General features: G+C 44.9%; 1 protein-coding gene across 1 annotated transcript; it reads right to left on the reverse strand.

Annotated features, from left to right (window-relative positions):
• Window positions 1-12,578: 12,578 nt before the first annotated feature.
• On the reverse strand, window positions 12,579-20,920 carry LOC100191678 (S-adenosyl-L-methionine-dependent methyltransferase superfamily protein). The gene is made up of 17 exons (NM_001137107.1): window positions 20,483-20,920; window positions 19,491-19,651; window positions 19,341-19,404; window positions 18,996-19,129; window positions 18,427-18,510; window positions 18,122-18,196; window positions 17,974-18,045; window positions 17,811-17,884; window positions 17,546-17,598; window positions 17,310-17,419; window positions 16,162-16,230; window positions 16,000-16,074; window positions 14,240-14,332; window positions 14,082-14,161; window positions 13,908-14,007; window positions 12,914-13,401; window positions 12,579-12,823 (listed from the first exon to the last, which is right to left on the reverse strand). The coding sequence occupies exons 1-17, from the start codon at window positions 20,865-20,867 to the stop codon at window positions 12,784-12,786; spliced, it is 2,157 nt and encodes a 718-aa protein (NP_001130579.1). The 5' UTR covers window positions 20,868-20,920; the 3' UTR covers window positions 12,579-12,783.
• Between the last annotated feature and the right edge of the window lie 1,654 nt (window positions 20,921-22,574).

Below are 22,574 nucleotides of genomic sequence, written 5' to 3' on the forward strand. Positions count from 1 at the left end.
ATACTACCCCACTTAAAAGGATTCTGACTTGGGAGCATTTGAGCTGGCATAGAAGGTCTGACCCTGGGGTTCGGGTGACCAAGGGAATCCCTAGAGGAGTAGAGGGAATGTCATGCTTTTCCACAAAACTAGTGGCTATAAAGGAGTGGGATGCTCCAGAATCGAAAAGTACGGTAGCGGGAGTAAATTCAACAAGGAACTCACCGAGCACTACTCCCGGAGCTTGCTGAGCCTCCTGGGCATCAACGTGATTCACTCGTGCCCTTCCTTGATACTGGGTCTTGTTCTGCTAGCTGACGGAGGAGGGCGCCTTGGGGCGGATGCCGAGGTATTCTTGGGGCCATTCACCGAGTTGGAGTAGGCGGGTCCTGGTGGCTTCAGCTGCGGACAGTTGTTTTTGAAGTGACTGGGATCACCGCAGTGCCAACATGCATTCGCTGGGGTTGGTTGCTTGCAATTGAGGGGGCATGGAAGGAGCTCTGACTCTGCTGGCTGAACCGTGATGGGGTGGGTCCAGCTGGTCTACTGAATTTTGGTCCCTTGGGTGGAAATCCAAATGATCGAGTCTTCTGGTGCCGGTCTTGCAGCTGAGCCCGGAGAACTTGGAACTTTCTTTTGAGATGCCCTTTTTCTTCCTCCTTTGCCCTTTCAACTTGCATGGACTTGTTGGAAAGGTGAGAGAAACTGAGGAAGTCTTGGCTAGCCAGAATTGTCTTGAGTTCTGGCCTGAGTCCCTTCAGGAAACGGGCCATCTTTTTGCCCTCGGTACTGACGTCATCTGGCGCGTAGCGGGCTAACTCTGTGAACTTGTGCACATATTCGCTGACAGATCTTCCGTCTTGAGTCAGTTCTCGGAACTCGTCCTCCTTAAGTTGAACGAGCCCTTGGGGCACATGGTGCTCCAGGAAAGCTGCTTCAAATTCCGCCCAGGTAGCATCTCTGATGGTGACGTTGAAGGTATCCCACCAAGCTAAGGCCATCCCGGAAAGTTGGTGGGCAGCCAGTTGAACAAGCTGATTTTCTGGACATCCGATGGCTTCCAGCTTTCTTTTAATTGTGTGCATCCAATCGTCTGCATCGAGGGGGTTGCTAGACCCGGCAAACGTGGGAGGCTTGAGTCTCAGGAAATCCCCCATTCTGTCTTGCGGTCTTCCACCATTCGGTCGTTGATTTTCTAGATTTTGAGTGAGGACCTCGATGAGTCGAGTTTGATTGGCTAGGACTTGGGCTAGATCTAAGGGTAGTTGCGGAGGTGTGGGGAGGTGGGTTTCACTTTCCTCTCTATCGGCTTCCCCTTCAGCTCTCAGGGGAAACCCTGCTCCAATCCCGGAGGCGGTAGGCGTGGTTTTATCCGAAGCCATCTGCCAGGGAAGAGAGTCACTATTATGCACATGCAAATTGTTTTCAACCAAGTTATTTTATTCATTACACCAATACATTACAAGCATATGGCTACTACAGGATGTACTACACGAGAGCGTTCCCTGAGGTACTACCGAACTCTTTCTCTAAAGTATCCCCAAATTCCTTGAGAAGATCATCAAGGCTTGCTAGGGATATATCCTCGGCGTCGGACCAATCATCTATCCTGGGGGGAGGTGGGGCTGGAGGGGTCTTATTCTTCTTCTTCTCCGTTTGGCACCCTCGGTTGGTGGTCTTCTATTGGATTTTCTTCTTGGGAGCAAGCTTCTTTAGCTTCTTGTCATAGTCCATCTTTAAGGTTCGATAGGCCTCACGGGTGTTGGCCTCCTCGCCTTCTGCTATGTCGAGACACTCCTGGAGAGATGCCTTCTCTTGCTTAAGCTCTTTGACTTGCTGCTCTAGGCTTTCCACCCGGGAGTTTAGGTGGGTGCAGTGGGAGGAGAGATCATCGTAGTGGTTGTCGAGGGTGTGGAGGTATCCGGCCATGTAGACGATGGTGGGGTCATCTTCTGTGGGGTCTCCTCCTGACAGAGCCTGGAGTCTTTTCCTCCAGGTGGGGGTATTTTTGTTGCTGGGTGGAAAATATCGAAGGAGGGTCTCAGAGATCTCTCGGCTGTAGTTTTGGCACAGCTGTTTAAGGGCTTTTCGTGCAACATTCTGGCAAGTGTCTGGGAAGCGGTGCCCGATGAAGGTGACTTGGAAGGGAGGGTGGTTTGGGTAGTTTCGGCTTTCTCCCAGGTAGACTGCCATAGAGCACTTTTCTACTCCATTTTCGCGGTATTCCTTCTAGACATATTTGGGCTTCTTGCGGATCTCCATGCGTAGCGCACAACTTCGTAGAAGGTGAGGAAAGCCTTCCTCCTCTGAGTAGTAGGATGTCCTAATAACCCAGGGGCCTTCCATCTGGTAGAAGAAAAGAAGGGTCTGTTAATATCGGGGAAAGGAGAGAGAGTGTTTCTTGGGGGTAAGAGGTGTTTTCTTGTTAAGGCAACTTTTTAAGGTCAGGGTTGTGGTCTACGGCCAGTCCTATAGGCTCTGATACCACCTGAAGCGTCCCGATCCTTTGGGACTCAAATGTGATACAATTACTAGTCCCAGGAGGCTAGTAACCACATTCATTACTTCAAATAGTTACAGAGTCTGAGTAAAGTTATTACAATACCGGGGGATACAAGCTCGAGAGTGAGCCGAAAATCATAAAGCGCAGTGGAAAATAAATTAGCCCAGGCCACAGGCAGAACTGGGTGAAGACACAGCCCCTTCAATCAAGCATAGCAGAAAAGAAGTCTTCAGCTGCTGAAAAACATAAATAAATCTGGGTGAATACACTAGGTATTCCGCAAGCCCACTCGGCTCCTGTAAAGAGAAAGTGACCTATATTGTACATGCTTCATATGGTGGAGTTGAAGTCACTCATACTTTTTCAGAAAAGGGCAGTACTCGTTGTTTAAGGTTTTCCCAAGACAATAGAAATGACACTTGCTTGACCACCACTGAGCTTCCCGCTCCCGTGGTACTACTTTCTTTCCAGAAACACACACCCATTTCCATGTTCCCGGTTGTAGTAGAAACACTAATTGTCATACCATACCAGACTCGTCCATATCAGTGGACACGGACTATTCGAATAGGTTTAGACTCTACGCAGAGGGGTACACTTTACCCACTAGTCCGGCTCTGCGATCTCATGGCCAATGAGATCTGAATCCAAAACTCTTTCCTTCCTTGCACATCCTAACCTTAACGGTTATACCGGAAGGAGTCAGGCCACCGCCATGTCCAAACCGGACAAATCATTCCCCCTCCTTATCCTCCCGGTGCTCCCCAGCCTTCATAATCCTAGGGTTAGATCGTACGAGTTCAGATTGAGTGGCTGCCCACACAGCCTCGAGTGGTTGTACTTTTTATGAGTACAGGTAATGAAAGATGACAAACCGGTCCTTATACGAGAGGACAATCCTTCTGCTCACGCCTAAACCAGCTGAGCCATCACCTTAGGCCCTCCCCTAAACCAGGGAGTCCCTGATCATCCTACTCACCAGGTGATGAGGGTGAATACCCTTCATCTCACACTTTTTGGAAAACATGTTACTTGCACCCTTTTACTTATCCCATATCTTGTAATCAAAGGTGATTGTTAATGCGGGCTCTCTCATGCTCACCATGCAATTCGATTCCCATCCCATATTCCAGGCTTAGGCAGTGGTAGAGAGAAATAGGTAAATAATGCATCAAGGGAAGGATGGACTTGCCTTCGTCGAAGCTTTCCTAGCACAAGAGGTTTATCTCGGAGGGGTCGGGTTCTTGCCCTTCTTCCGGAGCTATAAATTCCGGAGGATCGGATCCCTCTTCCGCTAATCAAACACAGATAATAACAATACATCAATCATGGTGACTTTAGTGGGGTTGTGCCATTTCTTATATCTCATTATTTTGGTGCCCTATGATTTATTTGGACTATTTTTGGTACATAAAATATTAGCATATAATTCTATATGAGAAAATGGGAAAAGAAAAGAGAAAAATAAAAAGAAAAGGAATTTCCTGCCTTGCTGGGCCGGGGGGATTTCGGCCCACTTGGGCGCATGCGCGCGCGCGGGGGCGCGCTTGCGGCCCGGCTGGCCCAGCAGTGAGGGGGAGACGGCGGGGGACGGCGCCGTGGCGCGGGGCCCACACGCCAGCGAGGGGGGTTAACGGCGTGGACGGCCACGGAAGGAGAGGGGGGGTTCGACCGGAGTCCGGCCGACGGCGAAATCCCGCGGCGGTTCTCCGCCGTTGGTCCGGTTCTACGACGGGGAGGCGATGGCGAGGCACGGGCGGGTGCAGGGGATCACGGGGGTGGGGTTAATTTGACCGGCGGTGGCCTATGGCGGCCGGTCCGCGGCACGGTGGCGGGTGTCCACGGCGGCGAGGTCGCCGGTGCCGCAGTTGGGTGCAATAGGGGGTGGGGAGGTGTGCCTCGTGACCGTGATCGTGTGGCGGGCTCAAGCACTAGTTTAATTTGACCAAAACTCACTTGGGAGGGAAGAGCGGGGCTCACCGGAGCGACGGGGAAGTGCGGCGGCGCTAGCTCGATTGGCTCGAGGGAAAGCGGAGGAGATGGTCGGAGCTGGTGTGGAGGGAATGGGGCTCGGGCGGGTCCTTTTATAGGCGCCCGGGAGAGGGAGAGGGATGGAGGGGACGGCGAGCACCGACGAGCTCGCCATGATGGCGGGAATGGCGCTAACGTCGATTGAGACGGCTCGGGTAGGCAAGGGGTGAGGGGACGGGTCGGGTACAGTGGCGGGGTGGTCGCTGAGGTCGGGCGTGCCTTAATGGTGAGGCGACGGGGCGAGAGGGGCTCGGCGGCGGACGCGTCGGTGAGGCATGGGCGAGAACGACGAAGCTGACAGGTGGGCCCGAGCTGCCAGGGAGAGGGAGCGGCGCGAGAGGGTGGGAGGTGAGTCGCTGACAGGTGGGGCCAAGCTGTCAGCGGGGCGCGTGGCGCGCGGAGCTGGGCCGCCTAGGCCGGGGAGAGGGGAAGGGGAAAGCGCGGGCGCGGCGCGGGTTGGGCCAAATACGGCCCAGCCGAGGAGGGGGGAGGTTTTTCCTTTTTCTTTTTTTCTGATTTCTAATTCCTTTCTTTTCCTTTTTCTATTTTTGTTTCTTTTTGTTTTTTTCCTTTGAATCAAAAATTCTCTAAATGATTTTGAGTGATAAATATAGTCTATGTGAGGTGCTCTTATTATTTCAAGTGTATGCACATGATGAGGTGTTCTAAGGGTAGAGTTAAGGGAGAAAATAAAATAAGGGGGGTTAGGAGGTTAGGGTTTCAAACCTTGAGTTGGGATTTTTGGGATGTTACAGACCCGATAGCTTACATAAGCATCGGCGGGAGTAAGTATTGTCTTGTAATAGTGGATGATTATTCTCGCTTCACTTGGGTGTTCTTTTTGCAGGAAAAATCTCAAACCCAAGAGACCTTAAAGGGATTCTTGAGACGGGCTCAAAATGAGTTCGGCTTAAGGATCAAAAAGATTAGAAGCGACAACGGGACGGAGTTCAAGAACTCACAAATAGAAGGCTTTCTTGAGGAGGAGGGCATCAAGCATGAGTTCTCTTCTCCCTACACGCCACAACAAAATGGTGTAGTGGAGAGGAAGAATAGAACTCTTTTGGACATGGCAAGGACCATGCTTGATGAGTACAAGACTTCGGATCGGTTTTGGGCCGAGGCGATTAACACCGCTTGCTACGCCATCAACCGGTTATATCTTCACCGAATCCTCAAGAAGACATCTTATGAACTCCTAACCGGTAAAAAGCCCAATGTTTCATATTTTAGAGTCTTTGATAGCAAATGCTTTATTCTTGTTAAAAGAAGTAGAAAATCTAAATTTGCTCCTAAGGCTGTAGAAAGCTTTTTACTTGGTTATGATTCAAACACAAGGGCATATAGAGTCTTTAACAAGTCCACTGGACTAGTTGAAGTTTCTTGTGACATTGTGTTTGATGAGACTAACGGCTCTCAAGTAGAGCAAGTTGATCTTGATGAGCTAGATGATGAAGAGGCTCCATGCATCGCGCTAAGGAACATGTCCATTAGGGATGTGTGTCCTAAGGAATCCAAAGAGCCTCCACAAGCACAAGATCAACCATCTTCCTCAATGCAAGCATCTCCACCAACTCAAGATGAGGATCAAGCTCAAGATGATAATGATGAAGATCAAGAGGAGGACAATGATCAAGGGGGAGATGCTAATGTTCAAGACAAGGAAGATGATAACGGTCCAAGACCGCCACACCCAAGAGTCCACCAAGCAATCCAACGAGATCACCCCGTGAACACCATCCTCGGCGATATTCAAAAGGGGGTAACCACTCGATCTCGTGTTGCTCATTTTTGTGAACATTACTCTTTTGTTTCCTCTATTGAGCCACACAGGGTAGAGGAAGCACTTCAAGATTCAGATTGGGTGCTGGCGATGCAAGAGGAGCTCAACAACTTCACAAGGAATGATGTATGGCATTTAGTTCCACGTCCTAACCAAAATGTTGTAGGAACCAAGTGGGTCTTCCGCAACAAGCAAGATGAGCATGGTGTGGTGACAAGGAACAAAACCCGACTTGTGGCCAAGGGATATTCACAAGTCGAAGGTTTGGATTTCGGTGAAACCTATGCACCCGTAGCTAGGCTTGAGTCAATTCACATTTTACTTGCCTATGCTACTTACCATGGCTTTAAGCTTTACCAAATGGATGTGAAAAGTGCCTTCCTCAATGGACCAATCAAGGAAGAGGTCTATGTTGAGCAACCTCCCGGCTTTGAAGATAGTGAGTATCCTAACCATGTTAATAAACTCTCTAAGGCGCTTTATGGGCTCAAGCAAGCCCCAAGAGCATGGTATGAATGCCTAAGAGATTTTCTTATCTCTAATGGCTTCGAAGTCGGAAAAGCCGATCCTACTCTCTTAACTAAAACACTTGCAAATGATTTGTTTGTATGCCAAATTTATGTTGATGATATCATATTTGGGTCTACTAATGAATCTACATGCGATGAGTTTAGTAGGATCATGACTCAAAAATTTGAGATGTCTATGATGGGGGAGTTGAAGTATTTCTTAGGATTTCAAGTCAAGCAACTCCAATAGGGCACCTTCATTAGTTCAAGACATTCTTGCAAAGTTTGGGATGAAGGATGCCAAGCCCATCAAGACACCCGTGGGAACTAATGGACATCTCGACCTCGACACGGGAGGTAAATCCGTAGATCAAAAGGTATACCGGTCGATGATAGGTTCCCTACTCTATTTATGTGCTTCACGACCGGATATTATGCTTTCTGTATGCATGTGTGCAAGATTCCAAGCCGATCCTAAGGAAGTTCACCTTAGGGCCGTGAAACGAATCTTGAGATATTTAGTTTATACTCCTAAGTTTGGCCTTTGGTACCCCAGGGGATCCACTTTTGATTTAATTGGTTATTCCGATGCTGATTGGGCAGGGTGTAAAATTAATAGAAAGAGCACATCAGGGACTTGCCAGTTCTTGGGAAGATCTCTGGTGTCTTGGGCTTCAAAGAAGCAAAATTTTGTCGCTCTTTCTATCGCCGAAGTCGAGTATATTGTCGCAGGCCATTGTTGCGCGCAATTGCTTTGGATGAGGCAAACCCTTAGGGACTATGGTTACAAATTAACCAAAGTTCCTCTTCTATGTGATAATGAGAGTGCAATCCGCATGGCGGATAATCCCGTTGAGCATAGCCGCACTAAACACATAGCCATTCGGTATCACTTTTTAAGAAATCACCAACAAAAGGGGGATATCGAGATTGCATATGTTAACACCAAAGAACAATTAGCTGATATCTTTACCAAGCTATTAGATGAGCAAACATTTACCAAACTTAGGCATGAGCTAAATATTCTTGATTCTAGGAATTTTGATTAATGTTTTGCACACATAGCTTATATATATATACCTTTGATCATATCTCTTTCTTTGCTATGACTAATGTGGTTTTCAAGTGCATTTCAAGCTAAGTCATAGATTGAAAGGGAAATTGAGTCTTCGGCGAAGACAAGGCTTCCACTCCACTCCATCCATTATTCATCTTTCGTTGTCGCTCCACACCGCTCTCCAATTTGGTATAATTTTCACTCATATATTATTTACCATAGGGGGAGAAAGTAGTTAAAAAGGGCTTATATTTCACTCACAAGTATCCGTTTTTGGTGATTCATGCCAAAGGGGGAGAAAGTATTAGCCCAAAGCAAAAGGACCGCACCACCACCAATTTCAAAAATGTAGTCTTTCAAATATGGATTAAGAAAAGATTTTAGTATGTTTTTTTTCAATCGGTACCTTACTTATTGATATAATTTCAAATTTGTATACCCTCTTCAAAATTAATATCAAAACCCTCTTGAACACTAAGAGGAGGATTTCATTAAGGGGAGTTTTGTTTAGTCAAAAAAAAAGCATTTGAAACAGGGGGAGAAAATTTCAAATCTAGAAAATGCTTCTCATTCATATACCTTTGACTATTTACAAAAGATTTGAAAAAAAATTCCAAAAACATTGCAAAACAAAACAAGTAGTGCAAGCGTGGTCCAAAATTTTAATAAGAAGAAAGTCATCCATGCATATCTAGTAGAAATGATTATTGGTTTCATTCCAAGCAACCTTTGCACTTACATTATGCGAACTAGTTCAATTCTGCACTTTTATATTTGCTTTGGTTTGTGTTGGCATCAATCACCAAAAAGGGGGAGATTGAAAGGTAAATAGGCTTACACCTTTTCCTAATTGATTTTGGTGGTTGAATTGCCCAACATAAATAATTGGACTAACTAGTTTGCTCTAGATTATAAGTTCTACAGGTGCCAAAGGTTCACAACAAACCAATAAAAAGACCAAGAAAGGGTTCAAATAAAAGGAGCAAAAGACTACCGAAGTGTGCCCTGGTCTGGCGCACCGGACTGTTCGGTGTGCCACCGGACAGTGTCCGGTGCACCAGGGAACTCAACTCCGAACTGCTCACCTTCGGGAATTCTAGGAGCTGCTCCGCTATAATTCACCGGACTGTCCAGTGCGCCAGCGGAGCAACGGCTACTTCACGCCAACGGTCGTCTGCAGAGGACATTAAATGCGCTACAGTGCGCGCAGAAGTCAGAGCACGCGCCAGATGGCGCATCGAACAGTCTACAGGACCTGTCCGGTGCACCACCAGACTGTCTGGTGGCCCAGAAGACAGAAGCTCCAACGGTCGAACCCTAACGGTCGGGTGACGTGTCTGGCGCACCGGACAGTGTCCGGTGGCGCACCGGACTGTCCGGTGCGCCATGCGACAGCAGCCTCCACCAACGGCTCAATTGGTGGTTGGGGCTATAAATACCCCTAACCACCCACCATTCATTGCATCCAAGTTTTCAGCCTTCAAACACCTTACAAGAGCTATAGCATTCAATACAAGACACAATCAAAGAGATCAAATCCTCTCCCAAGTCCAAAAATTGTTCCAATCAAATAGTGGCTAGTGAGAGAGAGACTTGTGTTCATTTGAGCTCTTGCGCTTGGATTGCTTTTCTTCTTCATTCTTTCTTGATTCCAACTCCATTGTAACCAAGGCAAGAGACACAAATTGTGTGGTGGTCCTTGTGGGGACTTAGTGTCCCGATTGATTGAGAAGAGAAGCTCACTCGGTCTAAGTGATCGTTTGAGAGAGGGAAAGGGTTGAAAGAGACCCGGTCTTTGTGGCCACCTCAACGGGGAGTAGGTTTGCAAGAATCGAACCTCGGTAAAACAAATCCCCGTGTCATCAGCCTTATTTGCTTGTGATTTGTTTTCACCCTCTCTTTCGGACTCGTTTATATTTCTAACGCTAACCCCGGCTTGTAGTTGTGCTTAAAGTTTGTAAATTTCTGGTTCGCCCTATTCACCCCCCCCCCTCTAGGCGACTTTCACACAGTTTACATGATTCTTGGATGTCCTGTCTGATGTCATGTTCCTAGATCACCCAACATGTTGTGGGTGTAAATTATTATTAGACTAGTTTGCAAGCTCTTTGAGTGTGTACGGTGCATATTTCTATATATTAAAGCACTACGCAAAGCTGCAAAAGTAGAGCTCCTTAATTTTACCAGCGTTGATTAAATGTATGCGGCCATAAAAGAATATCGAACTTTCCCTGGATATAACGTCTTATCGTGCAACCTGACACAACAGGATATTTCTAGAGTCCTCCAATAGGCGCGCATTCCAAAGAGGAGTCAAACAGTCGGGTAGTAAAAAAAGAACACAAAAGGCACCATCTTCTCTAACCCAGCGCGTCCCCGCTCCTCGCCACGCCACGAGAATCTTTTAGTAAGAGGTCACATGCTGTTAGCGACCGGTGTTGGCTCCCGACACCGGAGAAGCTGGAGGAGATGCTGACAGCATGCGGTCGTAGCTGATCTGTCGTCGTGTCGCATCATCCGTCTTTGGCCTCCACGACTCACTGGCGTCGTGCAGGACCGCTGCGCTCCGCCTCACTGTCGACGCCGAGCCCTTCGCCTGTTCCGCTTCCACGCCGCCCAACACTACCGAGCTCCTCCCCGGCGCCATGTCCCGACATCTGTCGAGGCCGAACGGCTAGCACCGCCGAGCGGCTAAGCTCCGCCTCGCCCCTACCGTTCCTATCTAGACTGTAGAGTCTTCTGTCCTAATCTACTAATGACATTTTTTACAAATTAAAATATTCTTTGCTTCTCCGGCTAACTACGCGTTCAGTTGTGGCAACAAATACTGAACTCTTCAATATTGTGGTCTAGGCCAATATATCAAACAAGATAAATCCTATATAATAGCATCTTGCATGTTCCATCATCATATCAAACTAACAATTTTGTTTTTCTATCATCATGTGACATTACCCAGTTGACCAAATGACTCTTGAAAAGAGGAGCATTTGCCACTTCTTGGCTTGCAAAGGTACTCTGACCTGCATCCATATATGCCAAGCATAAAAGTGTATTGCGTGTTTTGGTAGTAAGGTTCCTGATTAGCATGATGCACTTCTACGTGTTGGTTTACTAAAGAAGCACATGATCAAGCAAATAGGTGATACGCTACTTTATTTCTTATTCTTACATGCATCTGAGTTTTATGGTTTCTTCGGTCTTCTTTCTTTCTCCATTTTTTATTTGTTCTTAGTGAAGTTATGTCCAAAATTGATAAAAGGAATAGCTCATACAAACTTGATAGGTTGGTATCTTTTTTTATCAGCATTTTTTTTATTTATTTTAGCGTTTGTCACTTTCCAAAATCCTATTGTTGCGTAAATTATAAATCTTGCACGTTGTCACACGCGCGCAGTGCGCGCGTTAGCTACTAGTCTAAAACTACATAAGACACATTTTCCATCGGATGTGTTATCCGGTGAAGTAAATGACATGTTCGGTGCTACTATAATTGTCCAAGTTGTATTGTCAACCATTTTTATTTGTTTTTTTTTTCTTCCAAACTTTTTATTATTGTGACATATTTTACCTATCCCTTTAAAACATATGTTAGTCACAATAATATTGCACTGTCATTAGTTATCAAAACTAAACTACAACCTAGATGGTTTCGGTCGGCTTGGCCAGTTTACATTTCACACTAGTGTGACCTTTTTTGAGTACTACTTAAACCATCCTAGCCGGTTGTACAGTCCTTGGAGCCCAAAATCTCTCCTCGAAAAGATGATTTCGATGCAAATGAACTCCGATTCTCTAGGATGTCATTAAGTGCCACCCACGGTCAATCAACCGATCTCTTTGGTCTTCCGGTCAACTCCTCGACACATGTCCGTTGCTGCTCCATCGAATCCATTTGAGTTTTACTATCGCCATAGACTATCTCTACTAGTCTTATCCATCACATTAATTATTTCAAACTACAGACTACAATATAACGGTGTTTTGTACTGCCATAGCCTTAGAATCCTAGGCAAAAGACTGTCACGCAGCCAGATTGCAGATCAACGGATGCACAGGCGCGCGCACATGCGGCTCTGTTGACGCCATCTCAGACCAAATCCACGGCGTTCGTGCACCGATCCATGACTGTTTCAACGCTCCAGGCTTGCACTGCAGCAGCTACTCCCCTCCGGCTATTTCATTGAAATAAAGCTGCCCTGGCTTTAATTTGCCACGCCGAGAGGCAGAGCATGTGCCGGGCACATGCTGCATGCGCCGCTCACCAGGAAGCATCCGCGGAGCAACAAAGGTGTGTCGCTGCTGCTTCCATGTCAGTCAGGGCCAAATAAATCGCATGTGCTCATTGTCATTGGTTCGCATGCGTTCGCAGCAGCACTGGCGCACTGCACAGAGGCAGTGAAAGCGAAGCTCGAGGTCCACGACAGCGTGTGTGAATGAATTCCTCCAGAGAAGCTTCCAGCTGCGACGGCGAGCGACATCGCGTTCGCGTAGCAGTGGAGGCAGGAGGATCGGCAACGCAGGGCCGTGGTGGGCCTTCGTGCCCATCCAGTCCACTCTGCATTTTCTTTCGCCGTCGTCGGGATGCAGACGCGTGCGTCCCTCCAACAGGTACGAGCAGGCCGATCGCGCCAGCAGAAACAACACAAACAACAGCATATTTTCTGGGAGATAAGCACTAGAAACTAAAATTTGACATATTTAAGCAGCAGGATTCACATGGCATTCATCAAGATAATTTGCTTCAGTTCCCACTGACAGATATGTCACTCGTCTACACGCACATCGAATAAAATACAACAAATTACAATCGCTATTTCGTACATCCAAAAAAAAATCCTGGGTGCAAACCCATGCTTGGTCAAAATTGTTTGTTGCCCAGCGCATCAAATTTCATTGGGATTTGTGGATATCTGAATACTCATACCTTACTCCTCTTGGTACCTTTCTTTTCAGCTTCCCTGTCACAAAAATACCAACACATATGAGAAAACGATGATATGAGACAAATACCGATAGGAAGTGAAAATGACATGTCAAATAATTCTTACCAGTCTCGCCTCAGCTTGAATTGCCATTTCCTTTTTGTCTTCTTGCCACTCACCTGATTCTTCTCTTGAACACCCGAGAAGCTCACAGGGCCAGATTTTTTAGTTTTAACAGAATCTATCTTCCTTTTGTGGCTCGTTTGCTTGGTTTGTTCACGTTGCTCTTCTTTCCCATCTCCATTTGTTTCAGTGCTTTCAGGGCCATCAACTTCCTTGGTATCGGTATCCTTATTTTTATTGAGATGCTTTCCTGACCTATTAGGTTCACGTTTATGCCCTCCAGCCTCTTTGGTCACACTTGTTCTTTTATTAGTCACCTTACTCTTTTTATGATTTATCATCTGCACAGTTTTTTCATCTTTACCAGGAACAGCTGTCTCCTGTTCATTAGAAATAACTTTCTCATCTTCTCCATCGGCCTTCTCAGCTGCTCCTTCGGACGCTTTAGGCTGCTCAGAAGTCACCGGGATTGTATTGCTTAACTTTTTCAGCTGTATGGAATAGCACAAAAAACATGGCATGTCAATAGATGCTCTAAAATACTACCTCTGTCCTGTGTGTTCTTTTTAGGATCTCACCTGCGCAAATTTTTCAAATTACTCTTCAAAAATTATATATTAACAACATTGATGAAATTACAATGTTTGGATGTTATCAAATTATATTTTGTGATGCTCGATACTAATCTTCATGTAAAAATATATAATTATTTCCTGTACACAAGCGGTAAAACTTTAAAAACTGAACGCATGCATTCATTTCTAGGATGTCAATTATTTTAGAACAAATGTTACAATTAGAGTCCATATATAAGAGACTTCAGATCCAATGCACTATAACCAATCCAACATGCAAGTGCCCAGTTTAATTATTTGCCAAAACAAATACAACAAAACCTTCGAGGGGTCAACATGCAACTTTATACTTAGAGAACACTATGATTTGTCTTTCGAAAATTGCTGCGCGTTGAACTGGAAAACAGTCAAACGGAAAGTACCTTGGCTACAAAAAATCCATCCATGTTATTGACATGAGGATAAAATCTTCTTGTCTTTTCTAAAGAAGTATGAAACCGATGTTCCCGGTACCGGATGAATCTGAAATAAATACAGAAGAAACTTGAGAAAACAACCAAATATTCTTTGCCTTGTGAAAAGTAAGATTACCATACCCTGGACGCCCAAAATCCAACCCGCAAGGCACAAGTTTTACATTTCTCTTTTTAAGTGCATAGTCAATCACTGCCTCATTCTGCAAGAGTAGGGTTATTCAGAAACACAGGTGGAATCAGCTTTTGACCAAAGACTCAAAGAGGATAACTTTGCATACCTCCGGGATCATTATCGAACAAGTTGAGTAAACAATGTAACCACCAGTTTTGGAGTTGGCATCAACCAAATCAATAGCAGCTAGCAGCAATTGCTGCAAGACAAGTGAATTTATTACTAAATAGTACAGTAATAAGCAGGAGTAATCAAAGATCTTATTGATTCTGACAACACCAGTTTCTAATATCTGTCTAATGTGATAATCATGCCCAAACCATATTATATGCAAGCAGCGATGTGGATTTGGCTCCAAGTGGGAGAAGATCATCAATCCTTTTTTAGGGCCCGTTTGGCAAAGCTCCTGCTCCTGCTTCTTTAGCTCTAGATCCTGATCTTTGTGAGGAGCTGATCCTCCTGATTCTCCTAGAGAATCAGAATCCTTTTTAAAACCGTTTGGCAAGTAAACTGATTCTTGTCTGCTGAGAGTTGGTGGTCTGTGGCGATTGTCTGTTTTACCCTTTGCAGTTCAACTTTGTTACAAACCAATAAGTAGGATGCATATACGGAAAAATTATGAAACAATAACATATAAAATATTCCCATCATAGTAGTGCATAAAATGGTCTCAAATGTTTAATCCATAAATTGGCTCGTTATGTTTTTGTCCAATGGCAATTGCGGGTAATTTCGATCAAACTTTAAGGGGAGGTCAATATTTGGTTGGTTGAGGAGCTGTTTTAAGGGAGGGTGGAGCAGGTTTTTTTAGATCCCACATTTCTTCACAAAAACGACTCCCAATCTTTCGGCTCCACACGAGAATCAGTTTAAAAAATACCCGTTTGGCACGGCTCCTCCAGATCCTCGCTTAGAATCAGGAGCTGGAGCTGTGCCAAACGGGCCCTTAATATGTACTTGCCCTCATTTATAATACGTGGTTTCTGGTAATCTTGTTGCGTTTGAATTTTAACTACTGATTTGTCCTGTTTTATTTTTAGTTTGCTTGTTCGCCCATCTTTTTAAAATGGAATCTGCTAGGCTGTTTGCCCCTCCTTGATACACCTGTGCCGTGGACCAATTTTATACCAGTTAAAGCAAAAGAAAGGAAATAATTTTATACCAACATGCCCCTCGTGCATATCCAAACCCCAAATTTCCCTTCCAATCTTATAACTGCATCAGTGGCAGAGCCAAGAGATTTGGGAGTTGGGTATTCCATTTATGTTTTCTTTTTAATCCAATATACGAGAAAGTACATTTAACCATATATAAATTAACGGAGAGATTGTTCAAACTAAACAAATCTCAGTAGTTTACGCAGCTCTTTCCCACGTGGACTTCAAATCAATCAATTTCTTCCTTCATTTTGCAAAGCTGTACGATCCAATCAACGAGGAAAAGTCCACATCAATTAACAAAGGGACTAGTGATGTAGCACCATAAGACTGAACACCTCCTAGGCCATTTTAGAACGGTGAAAAAGCATAGCTTATGCTGCTGGGCGATGGTCAGTGGCTTGTGGGCGCTACTCGCTAGCCACCATGGTTATTTTGCTCTATTTAGAGAACCAGGCCTACAAAGGAGACAAAACACAGAGCAAGAAATATAGCATTGAATCACGGGAGAGTGGGAACACCAGTGGATGAATTGGAAAGTGGGTGCCTTGCGATTGGGTCACATTGGGTGGCATGAGGTTAAGTTCGAATTCAGAAGATGGAGAATATGGTACCAAATGATACATACATAGCGTAAACTCAATTTTGAGAAATTACAATTTACAGGCAGTATCGCATCAAACAAAACTTCAGAGTAAGAGAAATGAACCTTTTGGACAAAGGCACAGTTCCTGATGTCTTCAATGTCCTTTGAAGTTTTGATCTGTAGATCCTTCCAAATGGTCTGCAAAAAGAAAATAAGTCATATTTTTAAGCAATACCAAGAGAAACATAATAGTCAAGCAGTTTATATAAATTTGCTTATACTAACCCCAGTTCCTGTGCAGGGAGCATCCAGCAATACTCTGTCAACCGAATTCATCCCAAGAACTTTGGGTAGCTGAAATAACAACAATGTGTCATGGTCATGGAACAACATTTCAACTGGGAACATGATGTGCATGTGCCCAAGCTCAAATGAGACGCTACAAAACTACGACGATGACAACAACGACAACAACAAAAAAGCCTTTTATCCCAAGCAAGTTGGGGTAGGCTAGAGTTAAAATCTAATATAACCCACAAGTCATGGTTCAGGCACATGGATGGTTGTTTTCCATGCACTCCTATTCAAGGCTAAATCTTTGGATATATCTCATCCTTTCAAGTCTCCTTTTACGTTTCTTCCCATGTCAGCTTATGTCTTCCTCTTCCTCTCTTCTCATTACTATCACATCTTATGATCCCACTACGCAATGGCGCCTCTGGAGGTCTCCGTTGGACATGCCCTGTACAAGATTTTCTTCAATTGGTGATACCCCTATCACATTCACATATATTATCATTCCGGACTCGATCCCTTGCCACAAATCCAACACAGCATAAGCATTTCCACAACACTTATCTACTGAACATGTCATCTTTTTGTAGGCCAACATTCCAGACCATACAACATAACAGGTCTAATCATCGTCCTATAAAACTTGCCTTTTAGCTTATGTGGTAACCTCTTGTCAAATAGAACACCGGATACTTGAGGCCACTTCATACACCCTGCTTTGATTCTATGACTAACATCTTCATCAATGTCCCCATCTCGAGAGATGAATACCTAAAAGTGTCCTTCCTAGGCACTACTTGACCTTCCAAACGGACATCTCCTTCCTCATGTGTAGTGCCAAAATCACATCTCATATATTTTGTTTTAGTTCTACAGAGTCTAAAACACTACAGAACTACCAGGACTCAAAAAGAAGTATTGTTTCATTAAAATGATGACATTGCAAGTTCCCCGTACAAATAGAAGTGACTAACAACAGATTATAACATTGGTTCAAAGTCTGCATATCTTGATTACAGAACACTTGACAAAGTCCCACAAACAATGACACCAAGTTATCAGACTGGACTATTTTGGTCCAATCAATACTGATAGAAAGGGTTTAACCACCAAGGGTAGTAGTGGTGTTATCTTCTTACCTCTTTACCATCGTAGTTACAAATTATGGTATTTGTCACGCCCATTCGATGGATGTTTCCCATAAGCCCATGCAACCTTTTCTCATTGAACTCATTTGCATAGATGATTCCTGTATATGGCATATGAAGAAACCAACACCTTTATTTAATTTTAATGATGGTACACAACAAAAACAAATGGACAAATTACTCTGTTAGAGGGATCACAGTACTCAAGTCAAGTTCAATGAACTAACCAGTATTCTTCATAAGAGCGCCAATGTATGTAGTCTTACCGCCTGGAGCAGCTCTGTAAATAAGAGAATAATCAATTCTAATATTGGTCATTGTATATGACAGCATAGCCCTAATGAATGAATCAATTGAAGATTAACATCAAAATTCTGAAACAAGTATATAATATCTTGATGTTGTAGCATGAGAAGGCCTACAGTTATATTGCTAATTTTGATGTCATAATAGAAACTACCCTCTTGGCCAAGCAAAAGGAAAACAACTTACGCCATATCAACAATTCGCTCCTTCTCCTGTGGAGCAAGTGCCATCACTGGCAAGAAAGAACTTGCACCTTGTTTCTGTAAGACCATATTACATTATTACTAATTAAAAATAATGGACAGAAAATAAAATGTTTCAACATAATGAAACGGTAGAGAGAAGATACCATGTAATGTCCAGCCATATATTCAGTAGTAGCACCAGCTGAAATGGTGGAGTCATAGACAACTAATCCTACCTGCCATTTTCAGCAGGGGGGATGGGGTAAGTTTGTTGCAGTTTACCATGTATGGGAAACAATACTTGAAGCATACCTTTGACCATTTTCCTATCGGGTCCAAATTAAATCCTCTTGGTATAAGAGCAGCAGCAAGATCCCTCCTCCGGCTCTGCAAAGTGCAAAATTCACCAATAACTCAAATGCAATAACAACAAAGCCTTTGGATCCAAGCAGGTTATAGTAACTTGCCAACGTAGCTAAATAAATAAGGTAAATAAAGTTATTGAGAATAGCAGAGTCCAAGCATATATGAAGCAAATTGACAACAAACACTAAACCAAATAACTGTGTAGTACTGGTACCACTAATACACTTTCAGATTGACCACAGGCAGTATACCTTCAGTGTATTTGTCCGCAAGCACTCAGGCGGTCTTTTCTCAAAGGCTTCCAGTAACTCAACAAGCTCAACAGCTGGGAACATCTGTACACTTGCAGCATGAAGTATGTTATCTACTAAAACAGACTAAACCGTGCTCAATTTCTGAGCAAGCATCTCAAACATAGAAATTGCACCATCTGAGGGGTGTAATCGGATCGGATACGGACGGATATTTGTTGTACCATATTTGTTTTCATATTTACTCTTCAGATTCGGATACGGATATTATCGAGTTGTGTCGGATAAGATTAGAATGGATATCGACATCATAAATATCCAGCTTTGAGTATACGGATATAGATATAAATCAGATACAGATCGGATATTGAATACCCGGACTCGAATAAGGATCAGATTTCAGCCCTCTTAGACAGATCAAATTCGAATACGGACGGATAATATCCGTACCATTTACACCCCCTAACCATCTCAAGAAGTCAGAACATCTTTCTGCCTCAGCTATAATATGAAATAAAATGACAACTATATCCAACACCCAACAGTTATGCATATAATGAACAACTGACCTCAATTAACGCTTCAACAAGAAAATCATTATATCCGTAGTATGACATGACGTCAGTTTTCAGTTGATTGATATAATCTTTTCGCGGAACATCTTTCTGCCTCAGTTTGCTGAAGTTTGAGAGCACTCGTACAACTAGATAAGAAAATCAGTATCAGTATATATGAAAATAGTCAGAAATGTCAACAGATTGTTTTCCATGAAGAAAGAAAATATCTGCTCAATGCTCATAATACAATAGCACAATATAACCTGGATTTTACAAATCCGATAGGGGAGGGTGGTAATAAAAGGTAGAAAGCCATGAAATATGGTAAACAGGAATGGTATTATCAGATGGGTGTACTTTCGGATATCCTCCTTTTGAGATTTGGTAGGTTAGGCGGTCTGTGTGCCTCTTCCTCCAGCTCCTGCAGCAAGTTATGCAATGAAATAACTCATCAAGTCAACTAACACTGAACAGAGGGAGAATAGGAACCAAAGGCAGACAAGCAACCTCTGTTGTGGGTAATCTGAATTCATCAGATTCTGATCTTATGTTGGTTTGAAGTTCCTCCTCTGCATCTTCTTCCGCCTTGAGTTTCTGCTCGTCAATTGCTCGTGACTTTGCCTCAAGGTCATCAGACCCATCTGACTCCAGACCAGAGTCACCACCCTCTGCAAACTCAGCACATTGCAATCAGCAGAGATAAGCAAGGTACAAATTCCAGCACCACATACAATTGCATAAAAAAAACAAACTCGTATGTACATGCCAGCTCACAAGAATGAATTCTAGTACGAAATAATGGCTTGGGGAAAACTGAAACTGTTGGAGCCATTGAGCCAATTTAAGTCAATACATATTGTTGGGACCATGCTTCGTCGTCGAAGGTCCTGCAGGAAGAAACATCTTCGGCAAATCTGTTTATACATGGTACCGAAGCTACCACTCATGAAGCTTCGATACTATAACGTATCCAAAGACGAAGGATCGAACCGACTTAAAGATGGAATGACTTTTTAGTCCATAAGGGTCTGAGTCATAATTGTAATCTTTTGTAAGGGCATAATTGTAATTTCTTACAGGCTGCGTCCTGTGCCTATAAATAGATGAACAGTACTCCTTTACTGTTCACGGAATCTTGTAATCGCTAACGCATTACGCTGGAATTATTGTTTTCTGCCAAGGCGAAGGTATAAATGTACCTAAATATTGTGTTTTAATATTTAAATTCATATTATAAAATAAGTGAATAATGTTATTTATTCTTGTTATTCTATAATATTTTATACTTTATATTTCATTTCGTATTGTTTTATCTCTGACCTTCGTGATATTTTACTCAAGACCTTCGTCCGAAGCTCATTAAATCCTTGAGGAGATAATGCTTCAGCAGACGAAGGACATTAACATTTAACATTTTATGTTGTCTTGTTCTTAATTCATAGCATTTAAGAACAAGTCTCCAACACATATCCAATAGACTAGTGATCAGAGCAAATTACCGCTTCCTTCGTCGCTACCAGCGAGGAAGTCGTCCGCAAGAGAGTCATCATCGCTTTCACCATCTTCGTCGTCGTCGTCATCATCCATGTCGTCGCCGCGGGTCGAGCCTCCGTCAGCATCGGCGTCCGAGCCCGAGAGCTCGTCAGCCTCAGCGTCCGACCCAGAGAGCTCCTCGGCGTCGGAATCAGAGGAAACGTCGAGGTCGGAGTCCTCCTCCTGAAGCTGCTGCTGCTGCTCCGTATCAGAATCGTCGGAGGACTCCAGAACCTTCTGCTTCTTGGGCGCTCTCTTCGCGGCCTTCAGTGGGAGCACAGCCTTGCTCCCGTTCTTCGCCGTGGGAGCCGGCGGCAACTGCTGCTTTCTCTTCGCCCCTTTCTTCGCCATGGAGACCGTCTGTAGCTGCGTTGGGTGCGAATGGACCCGGGGGAGCGGGAGACGAAGACCCTAAAACCCTAACCGCGAGAGGAGCGCCACGCCCACGGACGATTTAACTCTGGGCCTTGCTAAGAAGCGGCCTCGAAGTGGTGCTTCAGCTGGGTCGGGCCAAGAAAAATAGGAGCTTTATGGGCTGACGTGCAAATCATCCGGGCGCTCGGCTGAGTGAGCTTTATGGGCACCGGGTAGTTATGTCATTTTTTTCCTTTTATTAGTTACTAATTACTCCTTCTGTTCCAGATTATCAGTCAGTCTAGTTTTTCTAATTTGCTATGCACCCAGAAAAAAAACCATTATAATTTGGAAAAGAGTGTGCTTTTTCAGTTAGTCGTTATGATTTATGATGACTAGTTCTAGAGCTGATGATTTTTATTGTAACTGATGATCGGCGTCAGAGAACAGATGATTTGGGTTATTGCGTACATCGCTACTCGAATATGAGAGGCTAGAAATTAGGAGCAGACACCTCTAACACACAATACACAGCAGACAAGCCGTAAGACGTAAAGGTTTGGCTTCTATGTTAAAAAAACATTTTATATCATCTTCGTATCGGATAAAACTCGTTGAGTGTTCAGATTTCGGATACCTATTATCATCGTTGGGTGTTCAGATTTCGGATACCTATTATCGTCTCCAGTAAAGCGGTGTTGATGACATATTGTGTAACGATATCATTTGGATTCAGACCTTGAGCCCTCTTATTAACGATGAAGGCATCAGAAGGATGTAGAAGACTCGTTTCTCTTCTATCTCTACTACTCCTTATGTTTGTATCGTAGGCGTCCACAGTCCAGCCGTTTCTGCCGTCGCGCTCCCTCCGCCTCCCTCCATGCTCCATCCGCCCTCCGCGCTAGATCCCCGATTCCCGTGGCTCCACCATCATCGCCGCTCACGCACCTTCCTTCGACAACCTTCCTTCCATGATGCCTGTCGCTCCTTCCAACCTTGGCACATCCTTCCATCTACAGCACCCACTGTGCCTCCGCCCTGCCGCGCGTGCCCCACCTCGTAGCCCCCGCCGGGGACCTCTGCTTGGGCCACGCCATGGGTCACTGGTCGGCTCGTGGACCTCGAAGCCGTCTCGCGGGAGCTAGCATTCTACGGCTGCGGGAGCTAGCGTCCCGACCGAGGTCGTCGCCGTCAGTCAATGGCCATGCCCCGCCTCCGTGATCCCCGCATCGCACGCCCCCCGCACCGTCGCAGGTTCGTTACTGCCGCATCCCCCTCACCCCCACCCGCCGCCGATTTTGCAGACCTCCATGCACGCCGCGGATTTCGCCTTCCTCAAGCACCCTAAGATGTGTGCGCTGCCGCCCCAACCCCACTTACCACCCCACCGGGCACGCCATGACAGGGAGGTCTGCGCCAGCTGCCCCACACCCTCCGCCCCAATTCACAAAACCCTAGCGACCTCGATTTCTCACTGGCATGGTCATCAACACCTATCTCTCAGCCACCACAACCGGTGGTGGCTGATGCAGTTCCAGTGCGCGCTCATGGCTCACCACCCATGTCGATCCCCATCAAGAAGTTGTCCTGGAAGAAGAGCACCCGCATCCGCTGGCCTCCACCGACGCCACCACCTCGCCTGTGAACCAGTTCTCGTTGAGGTACACGACAACCCTGTCACTAGCTGTCTTGCTCCTAGATCTT

The sequence above is a fragment of the Zea mays genome, chromosome 4 (assembly GCF_902167145.1).
Source record: "Zea mays cultivar B73 chromosome 4, Zm-B73-REFERENCE-NAM-5.0, whole genome shotgun sequence".
Lineage (NCBI taxonomy): Eukaryota > Viridiplantae > Streptophyta > Magnoliopsida > Poales > Poaceae > Zea > Zea mays.

What these genes read in the sequence shown, in the direction of transcription:
- LOC100191678 (NM_001137107.1), bottom strand. Translation starts at nt 20,867, where the DNA reads ATGGCGAAGAAAGGGGCGAAGAGAAAGCAGCAGTTGCCGCCGGCTCCC. An exon ending in ATATGGCTGGACATTACATG is followed by an intron (nt 17,885 to 17,973) that starts GTATCTTCTCTC and finishes ATGGTCTTACAG; the next exon opens with AAACAAGGTGCAAGTTCTTT. An exon ending in TTGGATTTTGGGCGTCCAGG is followed by an intron (nt 14,008 to 14,081) that starts GTATGGTAATCT and finishes TATTTATTTCAG; the next exon opens with ATTCATCCGGTACCGGGAAC.